We start from the raw sequence: 17995 nt of genomic DNA, 5'->3' as shown, positions 1-17995 counted from the left end.
ATTGTTGAAACTTGAAAATGTTGCTCGTGCTTGGTAACTGACCAACAACTTTTTTGATTCTAAAGGTTGGCAATCGTCCTACATTTTTCCTTCATTGCAATTAGTTCCTCCGGTGTTACATGCAGTGATTTCTAAATCTTCGTGGAGGAGGTAAGAGGTCTATTGCTTCAGGCATATCCTACATCAGATTCTCTGAGGGGATCCAAGATCAAATTTTCTAGGCCCAAGACTCATGTAAAACTTCCTGGTAAATAATCTCATTGTTGTTCAGCTGGACATCAAGTCCTTCGAGTATTGATGGTGTGTATGCTGATGATATGCTTGGATGCATAGGGAGATAAAATAAAGATACTGGAAACTGGGGCCCCGTGTTATTGCGGGATAACCCCGAGAGAGGGTTATTCCATCTCTCCAGCAGCATCTGCTTGACCTAGTTCACACCTAAAGTACACACCCTTTTTTTTTTTGTCCAAATAAAGGAGGGAGACCTTGGAGACACACCATTCAAGAGCCTAACAAAAGACTTGCTGATGCACTGTCTGCCTGGTCATTTACTGTCAAAAACTACTCTTTTTGATTCTCGGAAGTGGCGTTGATACTTGGTGAGAGATTTGCTTGACTGGCTGCTTGGTCATTTGTTGTCGGCCTATGCTTTCTTTTGGATATTAGAAATGGTATTTATACTTAGTGAAATTATCATATTGTGGCACTTATACCTGGTGAAATTATGATACTCTCCCAAGGCATTTTCAATATAGACAGGAGTTCATCGTGGCCTCATTCTAAACCTCAGAACATCATTTCTTCTAGAGCAGTTGGAATCAAAATAATAAATCAGAGAGCAGATGGAAGCTGGTGGACCAAGGGTTTAAATTAAACAACAGTGGAGGATTGTTGTTGAGCACGGCTATGCGGTGCATGGCCTATATCTGTCTCCAACCATGGGTTTCTATCCCGGTCGTGGGACCAGTTTGGACTTCGCAAAACCTTATCTGATCTTTTTCTTTTCCAATTCCAATGGAGATGGAAGAGCAAAGAATAAGACGGCAATTTTGGTTATGAGTCGGTGCTGGATGACGTAGGCATGTATATATGTTCATCTATGTAAAACATGTTTAGGTCTAGAAAATTGAGTTTGCCAACAATTTGGAATCAAATAAAACGCAATGTATGCTCTTGCAATAGATTTGGTTGTTGTAACCCAAGGGTTTTAAAAATCCTGAAATTGCCAAAATGGCGACCATGAGTAAACAATGAAGAGAACTCATATGGCCGAGTACCAAAAGATATGGTTACAGTCTATCCAGATTGAATGATTTGATGTACTGCAGATTGTCAGTTGATAAATTTCACCATAGCAAAGTAACATCCATACAACGTAGAGGAATTAGTGCCATCTGGATTCTTTCTAGAGTGATACCAAACTACTGTTATTTTCTGATACATATACCAAACTATTGTTCAAATAAATCCCACCGAAGGATTCTTGTTTCGGTGGTTTTGAAGGGCAGGAGGCTACTTTTGGACAGATCAAACTTGAATCTGCCTTTCCCCAGATCAAAGGCAAGTCTTAACAAAAATCAATTTTTAATCCCTGCCTACATCCAAATGGCATTCCTCTTGGACCCATACACCCAACGGTCTTTGTTAGTGCCATGATTGCAGCTTGGGAGTCACTCCTAGCATTCATGGCCTTGGCACCCATCCAACTTCCCAAGCCATATCTTTTTTATCATGAAGGGAAGAATCTTTCCCAAGTATTATTATTATTATTATTATTATTTATTTTTATTTTCGGGGGGGTGGGGTTGGAAAGCAGAACATTATATTACACATATAACAAACTTAGAGAGTACACAAAACGTATATACAGGACAAAGTGGAGCATCCTCTCACCAACACCCCGTTGAACCTATGGATCCTGACAGCATAGCCTTATACATATATGAGCTGAAGAAGTAAGAAGAAGAATCTTTCTTTAGTTGAAGGACAAATATCGCCTCTCATGAAATATGCTCCGCTGTTGACTTGCAACACCTTGGTTGTCTCCTCTATGTAAATAGTCTCTTTCATCTTAATAAAATCTGATGGTAGCAAATAAAATGAATTCCCAATGACCCTATGACACCAAGCAAGTTGATGCTAATTTCATGGCATTGTCTTGAGGCTCCCAACCTTTCAGTGATCAAAATGCTGTCCTATTCGGTCTTTACAGGAACCAAGCAGCAGAAGATATTAATCACATATGGCTTCTTTTACATTCCGCTCGTAGCCATGCTCTGCAAGAAACGATCATAAGAAAGTAGATGCTTTGGAAGTGGCTTTCTTATCCTTCAAATATTTACCACAATCTTGTCAATTACCGTTGCTTCCGTTATCTTCAAATATGGTTTCTTTTTCATTCCCGTCAAATCAACCATAACATCGGTCCCAGCAAGAGACAGACCTCTCAATTTCCACAAAGACTACAACTCAGAAGAAAATAAATCTAATCAGCCCACCTTGACCTTCCTCCCTCCTAAGAAACCCCCATCCATCATCTCCCCTCCCCTTCCCCTCTGGAATCCCAAAGCCATGGACTGGTACTCTTGGCTCTCCAAATCCAATCTCGAGCACGGCCTTATCTATGATTACTCCCTCATCTTCTCCCATAATGAGCTTGAGGAAGAGGACATCATCCACTTCAACCATGAGCTCCTCCAAAGCATGGGCATCTCCATAGCCAAGCATAGGCTGGAGATACTCAGCTAGCCAAGAAGTCGAAGGCCAAGTCTCCATGGCCCGTCGCAAGGCTCTTCGCTGCGATCGACAAGACCAAGAACTGCCTGGCCAGGTACATCCACTCGCTGGTCCACCGAGATAATTCGGCGATCGTGGTTGTCCCAAGGCCTTCATATGGTGGTGCAAGGTGGAAGGGAGCCATGCTGAAGAGGAGCAAGAGGCTGCTGCCATTGAAGCAGGGAAGGCTGATGCTCGTTGAAGGTGGTGTAGAGGTTGCCGGCCGGAATTCTGCCTCATATAGCGCAAGATCGATGGCCCACAACAATTGGAAGAGAGAAAAAGGTGGCGATGGAGATGGCTTTTGGGGTGGCAGCACTAAGGAGATCAGGTGGGACTCCATGTTTCAGGACTTGAAGCCAACTTGAGCTCATGAGCAGGGCTTCTCCTCGTGTTGTCTCCTTTAGGAGCCATGAGAGATTGCTGTGCTTAATTGGGAGGTTTGTCCGCTTTGCATCCCTGCTTTACCGTGGCTGTTTTGGTTTTTTGTTTTGAGAGGACGACGACATAATCTAAAACTTGTGGTGGAAATGATTAGAAGTTAGGTATGCATGTATGTACGTACGTAATGCAGTGGGGGTGGGTATAGTGGGGGGAATTTGTTGTCATGATCTCTTTGATGTATATTGCTGGGGTATCAACACATTAGATAGAGTTGACCGATAGGAATGGCTGATGAGAGCATCCAACCATCCATAGTTTAGGTATGTTTTAATGTTTCACTTAGTGTCTCACATTCAAATAATTAATGGCTTCAAAGATAATTAATAATTCACTACGGTCATGATAAGATTCTATGAGATTTTCACAATTAAGCATGTTTGGATGAGAATGGTAATGGAAACCCCAATGAGCAGCACATTGGGAAAATGTTAATGCCCAAAAATTCTTGAATATCAATCTAAAACTACACCTATTAATGTACATCGAGCACTCGATGTTGAATCTTTAGAAAATATCATTGCAGTGGACAACATTGAATTCAGAAGGAAGAGGTGCAATAAGAGCTTTTCCCCATTTCAATGTTGCTAAACATGGTCCAGAGGCATACAATCGTATGGGAAAGTATTGTTGAGCTTTTCTTGAACATCATTTGATTTGCAATTTGTATTCTCCCATATTATGCATCATTTAACCAAGCTATTTGAGAAACACCCTGTTGTAGGGTCATACCATCTCAGTCGATATCCTCCATACTTATGCTCAAAAGCTCTCGAATTGACAAGAATACTGATGTAAATCTTGATTATGAATCTTTTCAAAAATCCAACCTCATCATAAAGTTGAGTTTATCAGGAGGCCGAGCTCATGAAGAGACAAAGCTCATCAGGAGGTCGAGCTCATCAGAAAGCCGACTTCATCAAAAGATCGAATTTATCAGAAGGCCGACGTTATTAGAAGATTGAACTCATCAGGAGACCGACGTTTAGCACCAACCTCTTCAGCTCTCCAGTTTGATTCAGCACCAACTTCACCGTTTTTCTTTCGGAGCCTTGCAACAATACATCCTACGTAGATAGAGCACTCACTGATCAATTTACCATATGAATAACAAGATCATTGGGAGTGAAATCCCTGGAGATCCTATCCATATTTAATTTTTAATCAGTGAATCAAAGGCTATATGTGCCTGCAAACATCAACAGATCGCCATTAGACAAGATCATGAGCGCACCAGATGAAGTCTTCATGCCGGTCAGCAATCATAAAAGCAATTGAAAGATTGCCCTGAGATGCGGGTTATCTGTTAATTAAGTTTTATTTCTTGAATGAAGTCTGTTACTTAAGTGCCCTGCTCTCGATGTGACTCTGCACTCACTAATGTAGTTGGGGAGTCTGAATCAAATGTCATCTGCAAAATTTTGTTGGTTAGACCTTCTGAAGTTTCTAAAACTTTAACAAACTAGAGCTCTAACAGAACCATATTGAATTCAAAGACCAACTGCTTCTTCTAAAAGTTACCATCTGAAAGGTCTCCATCAGTCCCTTAAACCCATTACCTAGGGAAGCAGGCTAGCAGTTTAGTCCACTTAAATTACCGGTCAACACTGACTAATTAACTGAGAAAAGAAGCAATCAATTCGACTGTGAACAATCCGGAAAACTAAATTTAGAACATGGCCAACTACCAAGATCATGCATTCAATTCTGCCTTGTGTCATTCTACTTTGTGATTTTGAGAATTAGGTGGACTGTGATAGCAATTCTTATTCGATCATTAAGCCAAATATACGCATACAATTACCAGGGACTAGCCTTGCAGGTTAGGTTGGCACACCTGGATTATATACAATATTGAATATGTCTCCAAGCTCATTCAATTATTCAAAGAACTATGGAGTAAATGCAAACATTAGCTGAGACATGTTTACTAGCTTGCTACATTGATTCCTGGCTCACAACCTGTCATTCATAAGAGAGAATGGATTCTTTCACGAGTGAACTTGGTGGTGAGGGTTTTATCATAAGATAAAATATGAGAAATTCTGAGGTGTCTATGGTGCACAATTCAAGAGAGAGATGCTCGGGAATGTACAGGAGCAAAGTATCTGTTCATGTGCATAGATGCACAAAGGCATCACTTCGACAATATGATCTTGAAAGCCAAATAAGGCTATGGTCTTTTTCTTTCTTTCTTTCTTTTTTTTTCTGTATGTGTGTGTGTGTGACAGAGAGAGAGAGAGAGAAGGCCATGGTCAGGTAGTAATGCTGCTACAAGGGAAACATGGATGAAGTGCATTCTCAAAGTGGTCTTGACAACATCAAACAATAGATCGATGAAGCTGAAACGTAGTTAGAAGGTAAATAAAATGATAGGCTAGCAATGACTAAAGGAGAAGCAATGCAAAACCATGAGCATAACAACCGAAGATGACAGGGACAAGCCCTGAAACATGAATATATGACAATAAGGGTAGTTGAGTCTGCATGGCAATAATTTCCACTCTGGGAAAAAGATAGGTCACAAGAAATTGATTCAGACAGCAGATGATGACATACTTGATCCAAGTATGATGAGAAGACAAAATGTAATTCCCAATTCCTCAAATATGTCTTACATTGCATAAAAAAAATTAATAAGAAAGAGTCCCATGTATGTAGTGGAAAAGTAAGGTAGACTACACATCCTGGATCATAAAGTTTGTATTTGTTGACTCATGAGTAATGTTCATTTGAGACTCGCTAAAAGATCATCAATTTATAGAAATAGGTCTGGCAGATTAACAACTTCAGGATTCACATGCCACTAATGCAGTTTATTAAAAGCTATATGCATACTAGAATACCTAATTCAAGATTATTGAATAAAGGTTTCATCGCACTTATTGAAAGCATAAAAATTTGATTCAGGTAAGAAAAAACTTGAAGAGGCCTATCATGATTAAACATACAATTTTCTTCCAGCTTCAAAAATTAATTTCACTAATACATAATCAAGATTTTAATTGTATCATTTCCAATATTTGATCAATGAATCATGGTCCCAGTACAAATATGTAACGCATTTAGGTAGGTACAACAATCTATAAGGAGCTTCTTTCGCAAGATTAACAACATCATTCCTTCGAGGCAGATGAGGCTCCTGATAACTACATGATATGTAGGTATATGAAACTATTACAACCAGGAACAAGTACCAAGAGAAAACTGTGGCCCAAGACAGATGGTGCTCGTGAAAGGTCACCTGCTATCAGTGCTGCGAGCTCCGAGGCTGCCGAAATGACCCACTAGCATAGAGCATTTGGTATACAGGCTTAATTCTCACGGTCAAAACTATGCTCAACAATGTGCCCAAGCAACAGACCCCCGCAAGAACTAGAAATGTGAGCCTAAAGCAATTAGGCCCCAAGCAAGAATTGGTTGAAGCATCAAGAAAACCTGGGTTCTGCTTTGCTGCTTCAATATCATACACATACCCCGCAAGACCAGCTGAGAAGAGGAGAGCCCCAAGGGGATTTCCTAACAACATGAAATTATATATCAACCCAAAGTGCTTCAGGCCGAAGAGTTCAGATGCAGTCGGCACCATGACAGAGAACTGGACCCCATAGCAGATACCAAGTAAAGCATTTGAAGCATAAAGAGTCCCATTTAGACCAGAAGCAAACAGAAGGTAAGCTACAATCATGATAACTTGTGTGCATGTCATCCAAATGGGCCGAGGAAACATTTTAGACCTGCAAAAGATAAAACGTCAGTTGACCCCTTTTTTTTTAAATGGTAAACGATCGAAAATCATGCAATAAGACCTTGATAAATCATTTGACACATCGACCATATCTGATCGCATATAGCTGCAAAAATATTTAGAAAGACAATAAAATGAAAATGGTTCAACCTGACGAAGTACTCAGAAACAGCACCCCCACCAAGACGACCAACGAAATTGCAAAAGCTGAAAAGGCTGAGCAAGATAGTTGTATCATCAACACCTGCTGCAATCCCAATTTGTGCCAGATTGTTGAGCACAGTGACACCTGATCCAACCCCAACAAAGTAAACAAAAAATAGAAGCCAAAAATCAGCCTTAATTAAAGCTTCACGGAATTCAAAATCCTCTCCCCTCTTAGGTCTTCTCTTCTTTTTCACAGCTCCCTCTCCCTCAGCCAAAAGCATATCCACATCAGAAGCGTCATCAGCCTCCTGAATATTCATTGTTGATGAAGATTCGGCCAGTAGTGGTTCTGATTTATCTGCAGTTAGACTGTCTGATGAACTAGAAGGGCCAAGAGCACCCGTTCTTTTGCGCCTATTTGGATAAAGTGTCATCTTCAAGGGGATTGCAAGGGGAGCCAGGAGTAAGAGAACCATTATACCAAACAAAGTATAGGTTACAGCATTACTTAGTGAGGTAACATCATCCAAGACTGTAGTACCCAGGAGATAGAGGCCTAGAAACACGCTTGAAATTTGGGTAAACAAAAAATGACCATACTCTGATGAGTCCTCCTCTAATGATGGTGTGCATGGCCTGACAAAATACATCATTGCAAGGCATATGACAGGCAGTCCTAGTGTAAGAAACAGTAACAGTTTTGCAGCTGAGTCATGCAGCACTCCAGTATATATTTCAGTGTACACTGCAGCACTAAGCCCAACATAACCCTTGAGAATGCCAGCCACAGTGCCCCTGCTAAGAGGGAAGTTCCTCATGTTGGTAACAAGAACACCTGTGCCCAACCATGCACTACTATTGGTGGCAATACATAACGCAAGCCACAACTGCCATAACATCAGAAACAGTCATAAATACTTGTTATGCAGCAGTGTTAACAGAGTTTAAAAACCCAGTAAGGAAAGGTCTGAATCTGAGATAAGAGGCAAGCTTGCGAACAATGTCACAAACGGTTGATCAGCACATTGCAAGAAAATCAGCTACCTAAATTTATTGTGAGAAAGTTACAGGTTTATTCTTGTTCTCAGAGAAGAACCAAATCCAGAACAGCTATCAGAAATTATTCAAAGAATCATAACAAATAATTAAATAAGCATCATCTAAAATTAAGGTAACTTCCAACTTTAGATTCCATAATTCAACTTTTAATATATAAATATTCTAAAAATTGACTGCATGGAAATTTTAGAAAGTACACTTGCCATTTTTACTATGTTTTTTATAATTACTTTCTAAGGATTATATTGAAAAAAATATTTCACAATGCCATGTCAATGTTATTTCTAAATGTCATGCTTTCTTCTCGCACCTCATGAATAATGTGCCACGAAACTACAGACAAAAAATTCACAAAATGTCATAGTGAACCTTGCATAACCTCCTTTAACCATTGTTTTGGAAATTTTAGGAAATGTCTGCCATTTTTACTATGCTTTCTACCACTACTCTCAAAGTATTTTACTAAAAAGGTGTTTCACACTAGAATGACCACCAAGATTTTAAGTCCTGTGTGGGCCAAAGGTGTCCTAGATTCTCCATGAAACGGAATGCCCTCCTGTCCCGTCCCGTCCCAACAGTAGTCCCAATCATGTATCCTGATGGATATCCTTCATCTTTCTCCCCTTCTTCCTTCCTTTCTTTCTTCCTTCCTTCTTTTCTTTCTTTTTCTCTATCTTCCTTTCTTTCCTTTTCTCTTTCTTTCTTTTTCTTCTCCCTTCCTTTCTTCTTTTTCATTTTTCTTCTTTCCTTTCATTTTTTCTTTTCTTCATCTATCCTTCCTTTCCTTCTTTCCTCTTTCTTCTTCTCTCCCTATGTGGATGGGTTCTGGAGTCCCTATCTCGTCCAGATCCCGTTTTCTCATAAGAATGGGATGGGATGGCCGGGACGCCCCCCATCCCACTGGGACATAAAATCTTGATGACCACATTATTTTAAACATCATACTTTCTTCTCACACTTCATAAATACCACACCTCCTAACAACAGACCAAAATTTCACAAAACCTCAATGAACTTTGAATAGCCTTTAACCAATGTGTCTTTACTATTTACTTTCATGAGCTTCTCTCAAGTAATTTCTCCAATCAAAATTCTCCCTTGCTTTCTTCCTCTTAATCTGCCTCCACTCTTCCCAATCATCTTAGTCAAGTAGGAGATGATTCTTAGTAACTGTCGAATATGAGATCCGTACATGAATATTCCTTCATAAAAAATGTAACTTTGTGCTGTCTAATTGTTCGATCGCTCTGTACTCCAACCTTTTATACTGGAATTAACCAAACCCTGCGCCCCCGCCCCCGCCCCCCCCCCAAAAAAAAAGAAAAGAAACCCACAGTAATTGCTCTCTCTTGTTAATTGTCATAGTTTTTTACCCTTGCTTCCTCAATATCTGCAAGTAAAGCTACCCTACTTTGTGATGCATCTGTCTTATTTCAGTTACAGACAATATTTTTGTGCTTAGCTGGGAAAAAAGAACCATGGAATAGACATTTTTAATTCAGGGAATTGTATCCAATATCTACCAACCATCATTTTCATTGCACCACACTGGAAATCATCTGCATTTCTGGCACAAGTAATAGGTGAGGTAGATGAGCTATCTCAGAAAGGATCAAAGCACTCGAATGTCCATGGAAAAAATGGATGGCCTCACGTGCCCACACGTAGCATCTCTGGAATGGCAATCACAAGCCATAAGGCTGCTGTGGCAAAATTCAAAAGATCCAGATATGGTTGACAGACAGCCCTGGAATTGATTGCAGAATTAATAAATACAGATCACCAAGAAATTGATATGTCATAATGGATTATTTGACCACTTCCTGAAAAGCAAGGTTTTCTACAGACATAGTGATCATCATCATAAGCATGGTGTATACAAAGTATCATGACAGTCTTGTCGACTCAAGAAGATTAGGACACTTGTGCTGAAGCCATTTTTAGTTAGAAACCTTCAACTGAAAGAACTTTGCTTTGGGAACAATAGTTTTACAGATTAAATTTTGTTGAAATCATTATTTATGGAAAGCAAATTCGCAATGGAATTTGTCTTGTTGAACATGCATAATGTAGATCCATTCAGATATTTGAGTCCCTGCAGCAAATGCTTTATGGAGTGCAAACATGTATCTGGTTGCTTCTACAGATGATTTCCCTCGAAAGTTTCAGTTTGCACTTTATAGAGAAACGCACAAGTGCTTCCTATTCTAGAGCAGGGGAAGGCTGCGATTAAAAAGTAGACAAGATGAAAATATTAAGAAGCTTATATCATGTAATAGTGGAGAAAAATTTTCAGCCCAGAAGTACATAGCAATGAACGTATCATCTGCACTACCGCACACCAAGGGATGCTCAAGTGATGTTTTATATCACATAAATCAGACCTTAATAGATGAAGCACAGGGTAGATGATTTCTTCCAATCTTTCGAGGACTTACAAAACAAACTCTAACACCTCAGCTTATTCAAGCCAACCTGTTGATTAGTAATGGTCTAAAACTCGGCTTCTCTCACTCACATTTATATTGAATATAATAAATTGTCTCCTAAAGCATATAAATGCACTTTTCTAGATTATGAAGATGGAGTGAAGGAATGCAGGACTATAGGTTACTGTTATTGTTGTGACTTTTCATGGGTCCACAATGACGAAGAATAACAAAAAGATTGTGGATGCAGATGGTGAACTTATGCATCAACATTAGGAAGTAAAGTTCATCTTCCCAAATATTCTCTAGATACTATTGAATCGCATCACTTGAGGAAGAGACTAAAGAAATTGTTATCACTGAATCTATTGACATGACGGGCAGGGAGAGTATAGTGGTGGAAAAATTGTATTTGCTACATTGGAGAGAGAGAGTGAGGGAGAGAGAGAATGTGCCATTGATTAAACATATGACAGCACATGCTTTGCCTATAAGAATTGTAACAACCTAGGACCTCACCAAAAAAGATAGCCAAAAGGTATTATCTAGGTTTCTTAGTCTTGTATGAGTATCCAAGATCTTCCAGCAAACAACGATGTGGGACTAAATACATGTCTATATGAATTCTCATATACTCTTCTTATTTGAGTCTTGACATTCTCATCAGGCTAAGGGTCCAAATCTATGCAAATTCATTCATAAACATCACGATCAGTCCGTGGTTAGCCCCAATGAACCCATGTGCAGTGTCCCTAGTCCACATAAGTTATGGGTTGATCAGCTCTGATATTATTTATAACAGCCCAACATCTCATCCAAAAAGGCTAATCAAAAGATATTATTTGAATCCTTGACCCTATATAAATATCCAAGATTTTTTCAGTGAATAATCGACATAAGACTAAATATATGCTCACACGGATCCTCACAAGAATGAATAAACATCCACATATATTAGAATATGGAGGTCAAAAAGAACAAAACTGTGAGGGAAAAGAATCAATATGATCAAAAAATTGTTCCAATTAGAAAGTTTTAGCATTATTCAAACAATTTCAGTTTCATCAGCCTTCTAGGTTTTACCACATAAATGTTTCATTACCTGTGATAGCTATATATGCACTATAGTGCTGGATTAAAAAAAAAAATGAAATGCTTGGTGGCAATTTTTCCTACAAGAGAAAATATAGACCATTGAAGTTTGAATATAGCTTTTGAAGGAACTAAACATGTGCGCGATTCGTTCGTAAGTTGTAGTTTGGCCTGATGCATTTATTTGTCTCCTCCCTCGGAATCTAGATACGACAATAACATAAGCAGACTTGGATGGTTACCTTTTTCCATACAATTATACAAACTCATGGAAAACCTTGCTCTTAAGGTAGCTTTTGTAAGAAGTTTGGCCTGTCTTCCATGGAGAAAAATTCATGACGAGAAGACCAACAGAATAAAAGGAAAAGACTGGCACTAAAAACATAAGGCAGTAGCAAAATTTACCACAGTTTAGATAATAATTTCTCATAACTTCTTCATTAATCAGTATAAATTCGTCAGCTACATGGACTTATTAACTTAAATTCAACTTGACATATTTCCCAGGCTTTGAAATATACTTTGAACCAAAAAACCACTCCCAAACAACAGAAAACTCCACTGCTTTTTCACAGACATTTTTATAAAACTAGGCCTTGGTCCATTACCTCATGGTCTTAGTCATAAAACACTTCTAAAACTCCTTCAAAATCACCATAAAAGTTAACTCCAAAAAATAAGAATATTGGATGTTCAATCATCACAACATTTTGTCTTGCATTTAATGGAGTACTCGAAATCGAACTTTGCCCTCATGCATCTCCAGCTTGTCATAAATGTAAGGGTCACTTACACCCTCCAATCAGAAAGCAATTATCCATCTTCCTCCTCTACGATGACAATGCAAAGTATAGCATCCAAGTATAATCTATAGCAAGTATTTTCAGATTTAACAAGCAATTACTTGTGTGGGCTTCAACAATACAAATTAAAGGGTGTGTTACACTGAAAGTTCCCACCACCCAAGAAGGAGCCTACAATAAATAAGATGCGTACATCATTCATATCTTTCTCCATGCACAAAGAAGCAAATTTTTGAAAGAAAAATAGGATAAATCAAATCAAGCAGCCGCAGAAGGAGAAAAAGGGCAATTCCTCAAAAACGAAACCACCAAAACAGTAAACCCCCCAAAAATCAAATCTTGAAACGAGATTTCATCAAAAAGCATGCACGCATCCATGTCCGGGAATACAATAAGAGATCACGAGTAAGGAAGGGAGGCGACGCACCACCCAGTAGGACAAGCCGGAGACGGTCTGGGTGACGGCGAGCCAGAGGACGCCGAAGCCGAGGAAGCAGGAGGCGGCGCCGATGAGGAGGACGAGCCAGGGCGGGAAGCGGTTGCAGGCGACGCCGGCGATCATGCCGAAGTTCTCGCCGATGTCGTTGGCGACGCCGAGCATGGTGAGCTGCTGCTGGGTGTATCCCATCACCGACTTCAGCGAGGGGGAATACAGAGGGAAGTTGTAGCCGCTGCCCGCCGCCACCTGCACCCACACCGCCGCCGCCAGCCCCACCCACGGCGGCCGGCTCCCGGCCTTCACCGCCGCCGGCATCTCTTCGTTTCCTCTTCTCTCCGACCTCCTCTCCTCAACTCTCACTTCTTTCTCTGGCGTTCCTGCGCTTTTTTCTTCCCTCTCTATGCATATATATATCTGGAATGAGCGAAGGTGAGTGAATTGATAACCAGTACAGGAGTTGCCATGTTCCTCCGGCAAGAAAGGTAACGGGATTTTATTATATTTCTCTTCTCTCTCTCCGACAAAGTTGTGAGGAGTTTAGAAGATTTTGATGGGATCTAAGAGCACAGTATGTTGGTTATCTTGTTCTGTTTGGTGTTTTCTTCCCCCACCAAATCATACATCCATACTCTGCAGCCCACATGGCTTGGTTTGTAGATGCTGAGATAATTATTGTACAGTGGCCCGACCAACCATTTAACCCTGAAGGTTGTACCAATTCTTATTTATCACACCTGAGGAATGAAGTAGAGTAGGACTGGTTAGTAATGGTATCCATCAACTTTTTAATTTACTTTAAATGTTTTAGAAAAGCAAATGCCATTACAAGCATTTTGGTAACAAGTATATAATTTTAAAAGTATGACTTCACTTTGATGGTTTGAATTAAAGAGTTTGGTAGAGTACTAGCATATCTTGTATTCCATGTACAGATTTGCTGCTGATACTCTAGAAATATGGTGCCAACTATTATGTATAAACTAATTATATAAATGTACTTTTTTTAAAAATCTTTTATCAATTTTACTTTGATGGTTTGAGAGATTGGTCAAGCACCAGCATATCTTGTATTGTAAACACAGATCTGAGATGAAACACACACACACACACACACACATATACAAGTACCAACCATTAGATAGTATGTGAAACTAGTGTATGGAAAGTAAAATTATATATGTGCGTTTTTTTTATTTTTTTTTTGGTAGAAATATATGTGCGTTTGTTTAACGTCCTATCAACTTTACTTGAAGATGAAGATGAGAATTCCTGAATCATTTTTTGACAAAAATAGATAAGCAGGCGTTCGAGGAAGAGGAAGTGAGATGACTAGATTTGGGGTTGCTTTTTCCTGATTTCAAGGAAACATGTTGTCGTTATTTAACACCCATTTAAAAAAGAAGATTCGAAAGATTTTGATAAAGATTTCGAGCTAACATGTGTCCCGTTTTTTGGTAAAGCTGAATTTTGATTAGATCCAAGGGGAATCCAAGATGTTCATAGAAGAGTATATATCACTAGTTAGCTCATTAAACTATGAGACGGAGTCCTAACTAATGAGAGTTACTTATTCTAATTAATGCAAAGTGCACTGAAATCATATCCCTCTACTTAGCAGTTAGAGATTCCGGCTTCAATTCTTGAATTCATATACTTGATAGTATAAATGGGTTTCCCTCTTCCTTGGATAACATGATCTACGCTAATGTATGCATGTTGGAATCAAATTGTTTATGTTAACATGCATGAGGATGCCATAAGTGGTCCACAAGACACATAAAAGAATATACTGATGCCGCAGTATATCCTCACCCCATGGAGACATTATGGCATTCAGAGACAGTCTCATGCTTCTTGATTCTTTCAGTGAAGTCATACAAGTAGCCTACAGAATAGGAGATCCATCTATGTTGGTCGGCACAAAAAACGACCAAACGCTAGAGAAAACCTCCCTCAAAGGTCCCTCAATCTACGATTCTTTGCACTGCTTTGGGGCAAAAAAAAAAAGGGGGGGGGGGGGGGGGGGGGGGTATGGGTCCCTTGGGTCAGCAATAGACACAGCAATACATGACAAGCGTGGAGGCATGCACCACAAGGACTAAAGTAACGGTTCCGTATTTAGAGTTCATGGGGTGGGGTTAGAGTAATATTGTTAATGAGTGTGTCGCACCTGGTGCAAGTGAGGTCTGGAAAGGTGTAGACAAGGAGCCACTTTGCAATGATTATGGTGCAAAATTGGGTGGAGTCTGACCTCAGTGGTCTTCAAACATGTCAGGCCCTTTGCCTAGCTTGGGACACTTTTTTTTTATCAAAAAAGAGAAATGTTCTTCCCTTTTTGTTTTACTTTTCTTAACAAGCGGAGGCAAAAGCACCATCTTCAGTGTCCTTGGTAGAGATGATAAAGGGCAGGGCGAAGCCAGGAGCTTCACTGGTGGGGCTTTGGATGGTCAAATTGTGAGCAGTAGCTCTCTCAAAACCATAACATGCTAATGGTTCCTTGCTAGGCTATCGAATTGCCAGATTACCTATATTCCAGTTAGCCTCAAAAGTTTCTTATCATATTTCATATATAATAAAATATTTTTTTATAAAATCTTTTAGTAACATGGTGTGATATATAAGTTTGATAAACAACATTTGTAATACAAATATCTTCAAAACAATACATTAATAATCCATAATAAACTAGCTAGTAATTAGCATGTGCTGCATACATAACTCATGTGCTTGCAATCATTTGGCCGGTGGAGCATTGATAACTCATGACACGGATGTACTGCAAAGTGTAACGTAAACTGTAGTAGCTAGAACTAATATTGTTGGGTGGTGGCTTTTGATGACTATGGATTCAACTTCTAAGTTCTAACCCAGTAAATAATTTTGATCACCATTTTAAATCTTATCTTCCGATAATTTTTTTGTAGTGACGGCCAATCTTCTGGTAATATATGATGAGAGTTGTCCTCCATTGTGATCCCTTGGATGAACAGTCGAGCGTTTTACATAAAACCACATGAGATGGAAAGTATCCATATTGAAAAGATAGGGTAAGCAAATGCATATTAGGAATATAAATTCTAGGAAATATATTCCTTGAGATTCCAAGGCTGGCTGGATATATAATTCAAAATATGAGAAAGAAAACATGACATAAATCACTTTCTTGCGTTTAGCAGAAGAATAAAAAAAATCCGGAGTAGCTAGGTTAAATTAAGTAATTTTAAGAGGAAAGAAAGTGAAATTATTCCTGTACCATTTCATAGGCGTAAATTATTCTTAGGTTAAATAGGGTAAACAAGTCAGGAGGAGAAAAGGTAAAGCATTTATAATGTAAGCCCTTTTCAAATAGAGATTTATTCCACATGTTCAAATAACTAGTTGGTTAAAAAGATGTATAATAAGTGGGTTAAATAACTTTATTCTTCTTTATTTAGCTTCTAAACATATTCATATATACTTAACAAATTAGTTATCTAATAATTCAATATATAATTTTAAATAAATTAACACATAGTTTTTAGAACATAATGTTTATTAGTACACATTACGTGACTAGATAATATATATATATTTATCGACTTTCTAATATATATCGCAAGTTTTCTAATACACATCCAGCAACAATCTAATAAGCACATCTAAGTAAATCGATATACAATTTTCAAAACATGCTTTTTTAATGGAGGTATGTATTAGATCATTGCTGGATATGTTTCAAAAAAAAGCTTATGAAATATATCGAAAAGTTAATAAATATGTATCATCTGACTATATAGTGTATATTAGTAAATATATTATCTCAAAACTATATATCAATTTGATTGAAGATGTATTTAATTATTAGATGACTAATTTGCTAAGTATGTATTATGTAATTATATATTGTGCATTAGTGAATTCTATATTCTGAAAATTATGTATCGATTTATTGAAAAGTATGCATTGATTTACTTGATGGTTAATTTATTTGGTCTACATCACCTGGCTATGTATATATACTAGTAAAAAGTACATTCTAAAAATGAGAAAGAAAGAAAATATGATATTTTTTAATCATGTACCGATGATTTTATTAGTAGAAGAAATTTTGTGTTATTTAGATTAATTTCTCCTCTAAGATGGGTATTAGAAGAAACATTCTCCCAACCCATATGTTTTTTGTTCTAGTCTTAGTTTCCCAACATTAAGGCTTTAATGGTTGCTACAATTACCTCCCAAATCCTCACTTCTTATTCTCCAAACCACTCAGAAAATACAATGACATGTTTAGGCCAGGATTAAATTAACGAATTTGCTTCCCCCTCTTAGATGCCATAACCATTGTTTTGATCAATGGATCGCAATGATCTTTGCTTTGTCACATGTAACGCATTCTCCATCTCTCTTCTCCTCACATGGCGGCACGTTTAAGATTTCAGTTAGGTTTTCAAATACATGCACACAACAGTTTGCATGCAGTGAATGACTCTGTATTCATTCATGAAACAACTTCTGAAGTTTGATGCACAAACTGATTCACAACTGTCCTACACAAGTGTCTGCATGCATCTCAAATAACTGATGTTAGTGAACCCGATTCCATTTTGTTGTTGCTGTGGTTCCTAACAGTACCGTTTGCAGTGGCCAACATGAGCATGCAGTACGTGCGTACGTACAAATGGTGGTGGCAAGGGAGAGAATAGGTCAAAAAATTTTTAGCTGCTTCTCGATTGGAAGTTGGTAGGTGTTGAGATGGTGAAGGGTTGGCTCCATGAGGTGACGTTTAAAGGCAGCTTTCTACTGTTTGTTTCAGAGTAATGGGTTTTAAGCGTTTGTCTTTAAGCAAGACGTTCCTAGCTTTTGTAGGCTCTGTTCTTAAAGCAGTCCAATTCTAATTATAAGCATACCTTCTTGCATAAGTAATATGGAAGATGTATTGATACTAAGAAAATATAAGTTTGTTGGTTCACAACCATCCATCCTTCTCGCATCCATCCCACTTTATCACTGCGTTTATGCTAAGAAAATATATATAAATGTGCAGTTCATCGATCATGATGTGGTTCCTTCATCATCAACT

General features: G+C 38.5%; 2 protein-coding genes across 2 annotated transcripts; one reads left to right on the top strand and one right to left on the bottom strand.

The window, feature by feature from the left end:
• Positions 1 to 2356: 2356 nt before the first annotated feature.
• Positions 2357 to 3309, top strand: LOC105049417 (uncharacterized). Its single transcript, XM_010929048.4, is given in 2 exon segments — positions 2357 to 2743; positions 2746 to 3309. Coding segments are annotated over 2 exon segments (570 nt in total). The 5' UTR covers positions 2357 to 2574; the 3' UTR covers positions 3147 to 3309.
• Positions 3310 to 6196: 2887 nt separating this feature from the next.
• Positions 6197 to 13465, bottom strand: LOC105049416 (protein NUCLEAR FUSION DEFECTIVE 4). The gene is made up of 3 exons (XM_010929046.3): positions 12925 to 13465; positions 7118 to 8001; positions 6197 to 6956 (listed from the first exon to the last, which is right to left on the bottom strand). The coding sequence occupies exons 1-3, from the start codon at positions 13249 to 13251 to the stop codon at positions 6470 to 6472; spliced, it is 1698 nt and encodes a 565-aa protein (XP_010927348.1). The 5' UTR covers positions 13252 to 13465; the 3' UTR covers positions 6197 to 6469.
• Between the last annotated feature and the right edge of the window lie 4530 nt (positions 13466 to 17995).

The sequence above is a fragment of the Elaeis guineensis genome, chromosome 8 (assembly GCF_000442705.2).
Source record: "Elaeis guineensis isolate ETL-2024a chromosome 8, EG11, whole genome shotgun sequence".
In the NCBI taxonomy this organism is placed as follows: domain Eukaryota; kingdom Viridiplantae; phylum Streptophyta; class Magnoliopsida; order Arecales; family Arecaceae; genus Elaeis; species Elaeis guineensis.
The sequence above is the reverse complement of the archived record's forward strand: the minus strand, read 5'-3'. Positions and strand labels throughout refer to the sequence as shown.

Coding starts and splice junctions, on each gene's coding strand:
- LOC105049416 (XM_010929046.3), bottom strand. CDS start 13,251: ATGCCGGCGGCGGTGAAGGCCGGGAGCCGGCCGCCGTGGGTGGGGCTG. Junction 8,002..12,924: donor CCGGCTTGTCCTACTGGGTG/GTGCGTCGCCTC, acceptor ATGTTATGGCAG/TTGTGGCTTGCGTTATGTAT. Junction 6,957..7,117: donor GTTTCTGAGTACTTCGTCAG/GTTGAACCATTT, acceptor TATCTTTTGCAG/GTCTAAAATGTTTCCTCGGC.